At 39.9% G+C, this 12,074-nt stretch overlaps 1 protein-coding gene across 1 annotated transcript in view; it reads left to right on the forward strand.

Annotated features, from left to right (window-relative positions):
* The window catches only part of LOC125450811 (methylcytosine dioxygenase TET3-like), a 160,569-nt gene that overhangs the window by 136,172 nt on the left and 12,323 nt on the right, over positions 1–12,074 (forward strand). Inside the window, exons 10-11 of the mRNA XM_059642595.1 lie at positions 3,924–4,061; positions 5,562–5,946. Coding sequence (XP_059498578.1) covers positions 3,924–4,061; positions 5,562–5,946 — 523 coding nt within the window. The remainder of the gene's footprint in view (positions 1–3,923; positions 4,062–5,561; positions 5,947–12,074) is intronic.

Raw genomic sequence — 12,074 nt, forward strand, 5'->3', positions numbered from 1 at the left:
TCTTGTAGATTGTGAACAGGCATTGGTAAGTGAGTGAGTGCCTTGCTAGTTATGGAATTTCCTGATTCAGATCTGTTTTTATAGCCACATTGGATGCTGATTGTGGTAATGCTGTTGATGATGATTAGGGTCTCTCACGTTAGGGATTACCTTTGCCTGCTCTTGCATGGTGCAAGCATTAGTTGTCACTTACCATTCCAAGCAGGAATGTGGTTCAGGCCTTCACTCGGTTGGATGTTGATTGCTTCACCATCTGAGGAGGAGCTGAATTATGCTGAACATTGTCCAGTTATCAATTAGCCTCACCACTTCTATCCTTAAGGTAATCCAAGGTCATTGCTGAAGTAGTTGAAGATGCTTGGCCCAAGAACACAACATCTCCAAGAAACTGTTGCAGAGATGAACTGCCACTTGGATGGGTGACATTTAATAACCACAGTACCTTCTTTTGTACCACTGGAAACTTTTTCCGTGATTCCCATTAATTTGAGTGTGTCAGATATCCTTGCTGCTACAATTGGTTAATTGCTGCCTAAAGTTAAGGGAAGTCACTCTCTCCTCATCTCTGGAGTTCCACTCTTTTGTCCAAGTTTGGACCAAAGCTGTTATGAGGCCAGGATTATGTCACCCTGGTGGAGCCCAAACTGAGAGTCAGTGATCTGGCTCTTGCTGTGAGTGGGTTTTGCTTGATAATGTGGCCAAAAATTCTTTCCATAACTTTGCTGATGATTGAGAGTACACTAATGGATGGTAATTGGCTGCTTTAGATTTCTATTGATTTTCTTGCAGACAAATATATTAAAAAAAATCAGGAGTCTGCTCAGGAAAAGGTCAGAAAAGTTGAAACATTTTTAGAAGCATTTAGCGGGAGGTGATAACAGTGATATTATTGCTGCACTGTTAATCCAGAGACCCAGATAATGTTCTAGGGAATCTGGTTCAAATCTTGCCACAGCAGATGGTGGAATTTGAATTCACTAAAATATCTGGAATTAAGAATCTAATGATGACCGTGAATCCATTGCTGATTGTCGGGGAAAACCCATCTGGTTCACTAATGTCCTTTAGGGAGGGAAACTGCCATCCTTACCTGGTCTGACCTACATGTGACTCCAGACCCACAGCAATGTGGTTGGCTCTGAACTGCCCTTTGGGCAATTAGGGATGGGCAATAAATGCTGCCCTGCCAGTAATGCTCTCATCCCTTTAATGAATAAAGGAAAAAAAAACAAAAATAAAAGAAAATATTGACACTCAGGACATGGCTAAAGTACTAAATCAGTATTTTGTATCTGCCTTTACAAAGGAACTGGGAGGCGTGAAGACCACAATAGAAGGGGGGAGGTTAACTATGAACAGGGAAAAGCCAAATAGAAAAGATACACTAAAAAGTTTAGCATTACTGAAAAAATGGCAAGTCACTCAGTCCAGATGGAATGCACTTTAGGTTGCACAAAAATGCAGAGGCCTAAACAGTTGAAATATTAGTCACAATTCCTTCACTCCTCATTTGATTCAGGAGTATTGGCGCGGAATGGAAGAGTTGCCAGAATTATTCCACTGTTCAGCAAAATAGATGCGTACTCCAGGAAGGTACAGGCTGGTCAGTTCAGCATCAATGGTGGACGAACAGCTGAAAACCAATATCAGGGAGTAAAGAAACTTCCATTCAGAAAGATATGGGTCATCAAGGAGAGTCAGAAATTATTTACCCTTGGTAAATCAATGCTAAGTCAGAGGTTATAGTCCGTCAGGTTTATTTGAAATCACAAACTTTTGGAGCACTGCTCCTTCATCAGGTGAGGGGACTTCATCTGAAGAAGGGGCTGCGCTCTGAAAACTTGTGATTTCAAATAAACCAGTTGGACTTAAACCTGGTGTCATGTGACTTTTGACTTTGTCAACCCCAGTCCATAGCAGCACCTCCACATCATGAATAATTTCTAAGTAACATATTGAACAATTTGATCAGATAACAGGATAATACAGCGTATGTTGTATAAATGGACTTGGAGAGGTATTGGACAAAATGCCATTTAGGAAACTTATTAAGAAGATGGAAGATCAAGGAATTCAGGGGAAAGTGTTGGTCTGGTGCTATATTTGGCTCAACGATGGGAAACAAATGGAATGGACTGAAAACTACAATTACCTTCCACTCTAAGGAAGATCCACCAGTTCCTCTTTGAATCTTTGTTTTCCTGCATTAGTTCTCTGATTATTTAACTTTACAGTGGCCTACTCACAGTCCCTTTCGTTCGTTCTAAGATCTTCCAAGCAGATATCTCTTGCTGGTCTGCCCTGGTTGACTCAACTGCCTAAAGTACTACTGTCAGGATCAATCATTTACCTTCAAATTACCTGCTTATACTCACTGAATTACCCTCAAAAACATGACTTGTTTCTAAGAATGCATTTACATTGGCCTGTATGTACACACGTGGATACACCATCTTCACACTCTTATGGCCTTGATCAATTTAAGATTTGCTAACTTAGCGAAGTTTTATTAATGTAGCTTAGAACGGATTTACTACAAAAATATTAGGTCAGAAGTCACACGACACCAGGTTATAGTCCAACAGGTATATTTGAAATCACAAGCTTTCTCAGCGCTGCCCCTTCATCAGCTGAAGTCTCTTCACTTGAAAAGGGGGTGCGTACTTCAAAAGCTTGTGATTTCAAATAAACATGTTAGACTATAACCTCGGAGATAGTAGGAACTGCCGATGCAGGAGTCAGAGATAACACAGCAGGCCAGGCAGCATCAGAGGAGCAGGCAAGCTGACGTTTCGGGTCGGGACCTTTCTTCAGAAAATCTATAACCTGCTGTTGTGTGACTTCTGATCTTGTCCACCCCAGTCTAACACCGGTACCTCTACATCATGACAAAAATATTAAGCACTTTAGATAACAGTATCAATTTAAATCTTAGTGAAAATACATTTTAAATTATGTAAAAAGACTAATTTCTAGCTGGGTCAGGATATAATAGTGTGTTCCTTAGCAGACTTTGGAAAAAAAAGCCAGATCTTTCCAGAGGTGCTGCTTAGTGTCCTTACACACAAAAACGTTCCAGTTTAATTTTCAGATCCTCCTTGAAAACCTGCAAAAAGCAGAAACTCTCAATGGAAATGAATTGACAGTAAGTTTGCCCAGACTTGGGCTCATCTTCATGATGTTCTTGCATGAAAAGTCAGGGAATCTCCAGTTGCGTAGAAAACAATTTTGTGCAACATCTATAATTCCTCTGCACAACTTATGCTGAAAGAAGGCAAAAGTTCCAGGATACAGTATTTTTTGACAAAGGCTATAATGCTGTCTTTGGAAGAGCCAGCAAGCCCAGCATTATTTGGTTGAGCCTTCTTGTACTTTACCACTCCAGCAGTTGCAACTAAAATAGGCACCAGAGGAACACTATCTGTACAGTAACATCTCATGCTTTGCAGATTTCAGCTTAAATGTTCTGTGGTTTAATGAAGGATTCCAGAAGTGTCTTGTGAGGTACTGCCCCTCCATCTGAACCGGAATGCTTGAATTCAAGCCCCTCTTAAGAGTGTAATCGCCACAGAAGTGTGTTATACTGGTTGATGTTAAAGAAATGTTTCCACACGTAATTGCAGTTATCTTCTGATTGGCCCACCGTTGTGTGTGTAACTCACGTTCATGCATTTTGGCAAAGCTATGACCAGACTGTTACTCGACTGTTGTATTTCACTTCCACTCTTTGAAAATCAAACTTGCCCTTCAATATCACCTTATGCATTGCAGACCTTTGTTGCAGGTGACTTAATATGTGATTATGCACACAGGAAAACCAGCCAAGAATTAAGTGGAAGGGAACTACGGTGGGAAAGTTGCACACATGGTGTAATCATGTTACGTTGCAAATGAATAGCCCTTTGCACTTTTTTTTGTTGCAGGTTGAATTCGAGCAGAGGGCAATCGATTGCCGACTTGGTCAGGTGGAGGGCCATCCATTCTCAGGGGTGACTGCTTGTGTAGATTTTTGTGCTCACTCTCACAGGGATTTGCATAACATGCAGAATGGGAGCACAGTGGTAAGTAGAAATGCTCTTCTCAGGCATTTTGTTTTAATCATTGACCTTCCCAGGTATTTACCTCCATTTAAGCCATTCACCGAACTCAATCATATACACGCAATTCACTAACTCACTCTCAAAGCCTCGTTTAACTCACTTAACCGATTACCAACATTAGGCACAACCCAGATTTAACTCAGTTGTCTGCACTTAACTCAACCAGTACCATGGAACTCAGTTACTCGTATGTAAATAAATTGCCTGAACCTATTTGAATCTTCATTTACTTCAGTCACCAGCGTCTTTTAATGTGACAGGCTTGTTTGGTGATTTAGATTATCTGTACATTATGTACAAGAGGTTGCAGGATGTGTGACATCTAGAATTTCTAGAAATGTCTACAGTTTCTGTGCAGTACAACTCTTTGACTCTGGTATCATGAACACCTGCACTACCTGAGACATCTCCAGTGATGCATAGCCATTGGTCGACTGGTAGCACTCTCACCTTTGAGTCAGACAGCTGTGGATTTAAGTTCAAGTTCACACAAGGTCTCATACAAAATTCAAGGCTGTCGCTCTGATGCTGCACCTGTGGGTGTGCTGTCTTTTGGATGAGATGTAAACAGAGGCCTGTGAGTTCTCTCACTATTGGTGAACTATCATATGGCACTATTCCAAAGGAAAACCAGGGAGTTATCCCTTATATCCTGGCCAATATCTATCCCTCAATCCACATTCCAAAAAAAAATGATCTGGTCATAATCACTTTACTGTTCGTTGGAGCTGATTGTGTTCACATTGTCTGCCATGTTTCCTTTGTTACAAACATGAAAGTGCTGAGCTAATCTTGCTCGGTTTCAGATGCAAGATAGGAGTGGTGAAAATTCTTAAAACCGTTGCCCTTTCTCACCACTGTGCGTTGATTAAAAACAGTGTACATTCACAAATGCTTCACAAAGAGATGATTTAGACTTAATTGTGGAACTTTTGTGTTAAGAGAGCTGAAATCTTCATTTATAAAAAGCAACGAAGATTAGACATAGGTAAGGAAATGAGCATGGGATAACTTTTATGATTTGCATAACAAGACTGCATATTGGAAATCTGGAAGTATAGAGCAGTTCTGTTCATTAAGCTGTCCAAAGTTGGGATTAGTTAGCATATATTTAACGCTGCATGCATATCACAGAGCCTTGTCTGGACATTAGGACAGATAAACAATATAAGTAATTTCAGGTTGTCAATCACAGTCATTGTTCTAAAGAAAATTTCTGTTCTCTGGCAGAAATGGCAACTGCTGTGCCTTCCATCAGTGTGCTGGTCCCTGCCTGTTGTTACACTGATATCATTGATCAAATCTCTCTCACTGCTTAAATTCTGATTGCTTCCACCACTGTCTGAGTGGAAGTTCCCATTTGTATCTGAGATTTGCATTTTGTACAATGGAATTTATCAAAGAATTCAAATTTATCATGGTGTACAAATTGAATAAACGATGTTTTCCACTAACGTGTAGGTTTGCACACTTACCAAAGAAGACAATCGGGTTATTGGCCAAATACCAGACGATGAACAGCTCCATGTCCTGCCTTTGTACAAAATCTCTCCGACCGATGAGTTTGGAAGTGTGGAAGCTCAGGATGAAAAGATCAAGAAAGGTGCTATTCAGGTGCTGAGCTCCTTCCCCCGAGTGGTAAGAATGTTAGCCCGTCCTGTCAAAACTGGCCGGCAGAAGAAAGAAGCAAAGAAGGCTGCTGCAGCAGCTGCAGCAGCAGAGAGGCTTCTAAACCAGGAGAACAATGCCACGAAAGCAGAAAAGGGTCATCCAGCAGCAGCAGCACGGTCAAACCAGGCTGGCTCAGAAAACGCAACAGGCAACCAGCAGATATCAAGTAACTTAGGTAAAAAACAATTACAGATTTTCCGCCACTATCCCCAGACTTGTCCAAAAAATGAATGCTAACATTAAATACCTGCTTGCTGCACAGGGTACACATTTTCTTGGTGTAGCACAGTACCACGACTGGAGAATTATTCTCATTTATGGACGTAGAGTATTTGAAGGATGTGAGCCCCAAATAGACAGAGTGGGGGGCTTTAAAAAAGTAAGCAGCGAGGTGGGATCTACAAGAAATGCAAGCAACCTAACTATAAACAGGACACCATTGGAAAGAATAAAGCAAGGACAGCATTGCTGACAACAGACCAGAGTTATAAAATGAGGGTCTCAAAAGATGATCAGAAAATCACAGAAAATTCTAATCAGATTGAATTATGTTCAGCGTTGTTTGTAGGGTTCATAACTAAACAGACGAGCTGGAGGCAATCCGACGAGGAATCAGATGTAGAAGGGATTAATGAGATACGCTTGCAGAAAAGTCAGGACGTGGAATTAAAACAATAGAATGCTTGCCATATTAGAAATGCGAGAGGGACAACGGAGAGACACAATAACTACTTTTTTGAAATAACGCATTGGCATATCTATCAGCAAGACAAGACAGATTAGAGTCTAATCACTCTAATAGTCTTCTGAAAAGTGAATAATGGAAGAGAGATGGAGGAAGAAATCGTCAGATAAATTAATGAACTGAATTTAACAAAAAATGATGTCAGTGACCGGAGATAGCTAAAGTGGATGGAGTTCCTATATTTTTTTCCTGGAATCCACTCTAACCTAATATGTGAAATTCCAATAACGCAAGATTAGCATTTGGATCTTATAATGGAGAATGAACAAGAGCAGATAAGAGAATTAAAGGTAGGGAACATCTAGATGATGGTGACCATAACACATTACAGTTTAAGATGATGTTATAGAAGAACATAAAATTGTTCCAGTGGTTTGGGCTTCACTTGAACCTTGTTGGGACCAGTGTCCTGGTGAATTGAATAACTAAGGTTGTAGAGATGGCTTTTTACCAAATCACGGGGGAGGGCAAAGAGATGGTTTGGGGGAGGGGAAACATAGGCTTACAAAGGAAAAGCATGCGGCAGCATTGAAGTGCAGCTATTCAGGTAATGTTACCCAAAGTAGGACAGGAAGGGAAAGAATGCATAAACATAGAAGAAAAAGCAGTAAATTGTGTAAGACAAGTAAAAAAGGTAAAAAGGCAAAAAGAAGGGTCCAGACCCAAAACATCAACTTTCCTGCTCCTCTGATACTGCTTGACCTGCTGTGTTTATACGGCTCTACACCTAGCATCAGTAGTTCCCACTATCTCCAAAAATAATGGCTCCATACTTTATTACACTTAGTATTCAGAACATAATAATGAATTAATGGTAATAGAGTTTAAAGAGTATCTTTTGGGTGGCATGGTGGCTCAGTACTACTGCTTCACAGCTCCAGGGACCCAGGTTCGATTTCACCATTGTGAATTCTCCCTGAGTCGGTGCGGGTTTCCTCCAGGTGCTACGGTTTCCTCCCTCAGTAAAAATGTGCACAGGTTAGAAGGAGCAGGAAAGCTGATGCTACTCAGAAATGGGGAGGGGTAGGGGATTCTGAAATAAATAGGGAGAAAGTGGGAGGCAGGTAGAGGATGGATAGAGGAGAAGATAGCTGGATGTACAGGCTAGGTGGGTTAGCCATGGAAATGCAAGGCTACAGGGATAGGATAGAAGGGCTAAGCTGGATGGGGTGCTTTTCAAAGGGTTGGTGTGGGCACGTTGGATCAAATGGCCTCTTTATGCATTGTAGGGATTTTATGATCTGATTCTATGATCTTATATCCGTTATGGAGACTTTGTTACATGGAAATCAAAGTTGTAAGTTACATATTGAGGGGCATCTCAGGGTTTTTTGAGAGGACAAATAGGAAGGAAAGGGTAGTGAGATAGCTTTATTAGTAAGAAATAGAATAAGTCTGATAGCAAGATCTTGGATCAGAAGGTTGAGAATCCAATGGGTGGAGTAAGTAATACAAGGGGATGAAGACATTGTTCAGAGAAGTTCATAGGTTCCCTAACAGTAATTACATTGTAGGACAGAGAACCATTAATGGTAATTGCAGGGGTAACAATGCAGTGATTACAAATTTTAAACAATTACTTTGTCTCAATATTTATCAAGGCAATGGGCCAAGTATTTAAGTGCACTTAAGATTTTAGAAACCTTGATATATTGAACAATCTAAACATATTCAAACAGAACAAATTGCTGGTCTAAACGGATTACAACCATGTATTTTAAAGTAATCGAAGGAAGAGATAAACAGTGATTTGCTGCTAATTTTTATCTCATTATAAAAAGATGTAGCATCCAGAGGCCTGGCAAATAATTTACTCATCGATTCCTATGATTAAAAAGGGAACAAAATATATCCAGGGGATTATAGAAGAGTCTGCTTAGCATCAGTGAGTGGTAGGAAGAATAATAGAATCCTTACAGTAGAGTAGAAGAGCAACTAGAAATGAAAATTATAACAATTCATAGTCAGAATATAATTCAAAACAGAAAACATACTTGGCCAGCCTTACAGAATTTTTGAAAAGATAACAAAAGGGGGAGTAGATCATGTGAATATAATGAGCAAGTTCAATTTTATGAGTTTCAGAAGCTTTCATAAAATTCTCATGAAGGATTAATTAATATGGTTAGAGAATGTGGATTTAGGGGATAAATAGCAGCATGATTTATTTGTTGGTTTCAAGATAGAAAGCAGAGAGAGTGGATGTAAAGGGTAGATATTCGATTTGAAAGAGTATGGGATGTATTCCACAAAGATCCATGCTGGGGCCATCTCTGTTCACAATAAACATTTTCACCTGGAACTTGGAATCAAAAACACAGTTTAGCTTGGACTTTTCAATGATTAGATAACAGGTTCTGCACTATAGATAACGGTTGTGCATTGGGAACCTGCAGAAATCCTGATGTAGTAGACTCCAAGAGAATTTGAAGATTCTGCAGAGCAATTCCCCTGTGCCTGGAATCGGATAATTCAAAGTGCTCTGCTGGACTGAAGTAAAATAATTACCCAGGGAAAAATAGATTATTAAAAATCTAATCTAATTATTAAACTGAAGTCCCCAACCTACTGCTCACAGCCCCATCAGACTTGCACACCTTGACTAAACAATGCCAACACCCCACTACCTCCTTAGGGACACAATACTCAATCCCCACTACCAGAATCCAACACCCACCTTTCCCCCAGGACCAAACATCCCTCCTTCCGACAATACTCCTCCTTGTTACGAGTTTGTAACCCCCATCACCAGACTCAACAACTCCTTCCTTCTGGCACTTGACAGTCATTCCCAGCCCCACATCCGATACTCTCCCTCTTTCCCTGGGACCTGATGCCTTCTTTCCTGGCTGCCTCCCCACTACAGAACTTGACAAATAAAAGGAATAATCAATACTGAGTATTGAGGGAACATAGAAAAGGACATTAATAAACTTCCAGAATGAACAAATAATTGGAAAACAATTGTTCAACACATATAAATGAGATGCATTTACATTTTGATGGGAAGGTACTTGGAAGATTCAAGTTTAGGTGGGATGTTGGAACAACAAATCTCACAGTACACTATGCAAATTATTAAAGCTTGTGCCACCATTAAGAAAGCCTTAAAAAAAATTGTTTCCAGAATCACAAAGTAGGAAGGTTTTGGGAGATTGGTACTTAACCATAGTCAAACAACACTGAGAATTCAACATGCAGTTTGGTTACCATATTATAAAAATGATATAGACACATTGGAGAGGTGCAGCGAACAGTCCAAAGAAATACAGGCTAGGTGGATTGACCATGCTAAATTGCCTGTAGTGTCCAGGGATGTATAGATTAGGTGAATTAGCCATGCAGAATGCAGAGTTGTGGGGCGGGTGTGTGAGACTGGGAGGAATGCTTTTTGGAGATTCGGTGTGGTCTTGTTGGGCAGAATGGCCTGTCTCCACACTGTAGGTATTAGTATACATTATCAGGAAAGAATTTCCAGACTGACTTTCTTTTCTTTTGAAAAAATTGGTAATGGTTACCAAATAGAGGTGTTTAAATTTATGAAATGTTTGACACAGTGGCTACTGAGAAAGGGTTTCCTCTTGTGGGAGAGAGCACAGTTAGACACCATCAATAAAAGACAGTTGCCAAGAAATCCAATAAGGAATTCAGAAGAAAATTATTTACTCAAAGAGTAGTGATAGCATGTTCTGCATTTTTATGGACAACAAGCAAATCCATGCAGACAGTTTGCAAGTCGACTTGTATGCAAGTTGAACCAATGCAGAATAGTGTAAAGCAGATATTCATAAATACAGGAAATGTTCATACATCAGATCTTTAAAATTACAACCCTGTCCAGGATCGCATTCGTAAGTCCAAACTTCATACATAAAGCATGCCCTGTAGGTGCATTTAAGAGAAAGCTGGACAACCATACAAGGGAGAAGGGCATATATGGTTAAAATGGTAGATTTATATCTGAAAAGATGGGAGTAATCATGAACTGGTTATGTTGAGTGGTCTGATTCAGTGCTGTATATTCTTTGTAAATGTAATCCTCTGTAATGGAAATTCAGTCCCTATTTCCTGAAATTCAACTTTCAGCTTTCTAACCAGAAGTCTAAAATAAATGGTTAACCCCTGTATTAAAACAGCTAAACAAAGAACTCCAAACAGCTACAGTTAGTCTCAAGGGTTATGTGCAAAATGGCAGGATAGTGGAATTGAGGATAATCAGACCAACCCTCATTAAATGGCAGAGCAGACTCAATAGGCTGAATGGCCTACTTTTGCTCTTGTAAGTTACGACCTTATGATTAGTGACAGAAGGTCTAAATTTAGTACTGGCAGATGGACTGTGATCAAACCAGGATCAGTCTGTCCTCATGGGTGGATTTAAAAGGCACCATTCTGCTATTTTGAATAAGAGGAGTTCATTGAGTGTCCTTGCCAATACTTACCTTTCAATCGAAATCAGTGAAATATGTTATCCATTCATTATCATAATAATATTTTTCTTATATGTGATATTTCATACATTATAACAAGTTACCTCTCAAAATTAATTGATTTGCTTGAAATCACTTCAGGATATTCTGAAGTCTTAAAAAACAATATAAATGTAGTGATAATGGGAACTGCAGATGCTGGAGAATCCTATCTTGGAATCTCCAGCATCTGCAGTTCCCATTATCTCTAATAAAATGTGAGGCTGGATGAACACAGCAGGCCCAGCAGCATCTCAGGATGTAGTCTTCTTTTTACTTCATCAGCTTCTCACTGTGCTTAAGCTCATAAGTTCAGTCTAGATGTTCTGAAAAATGATGGAATATGTTGATAGTAGTATTATCAAGTAGCATTTCAACAGCAATAACTTGCTTATTGATGCTCAATTTGGATTTTGTCACAGCCTTTCAGCTCTTGGTCTCCTTACAACCTTTGTCCAAACATGAAGCTGAACCCAAATTACATGAGAGTAACTGCACTTGACACCAAGGCAGCATTTGACCAAATGTAGCATCAAGGATCCCTGACCAAACTGAGGTCCCTGGAAATAGAGACTAACTCTTGACTGATTTGACTTCCTGTTTTACGCTATTCTGCATTGTTCTTACATACAAATCGACTTGCAAACTGCCTGTATTGATTTGCTTCAAACGATGGGAATGATAGCAAGTTCCACATTTTTACTACTCTTTGAGTAAATAATTTTCTTCTGAATTCCATGTTGGATTTCTTGACGACTGTCTTTTATTAATGGTGTCTAACTGTGCTTACTCCAACAGGAGGAACATTCTCTCAGTATCCACTCTGTCAAACATTCATAAATTTAAAGGTCTGATGTGGAGGTGCTGCTGTTGGACTGGGGTGGGCAAGGTCAGAAATCACATAAAACCAGGTTATAGTCCAACAGAGATAGTAGGAACTGCCGATGCTGGAGAATCTGAGATAACACGGCGTGAAGCTGGATGAACACAGTGGGCCAAGCCAAAATTTTCTGAAGAAGGGTCCTGACCCGAAACATCAAGCTTTCCTGCTCTTCTGATGCTGCTTGGCCCGCTGTATAGTCCAACAGG

This window comes from Stegostoma tigrinum, chromosome 3 (assembly GCF_030684315.1).
Source record: "Stegostoma tigrinum isolate sSteTig4 chromosome 3, sSteTig4.hap1, whole genome shotgun sequence".
NCBI lineage: Eukaryota > Metazoa > Chordata > Chondrichthyes > Orectolobiformes > Stegostomatidae > Stegostoma > Stegostoma tigrinum.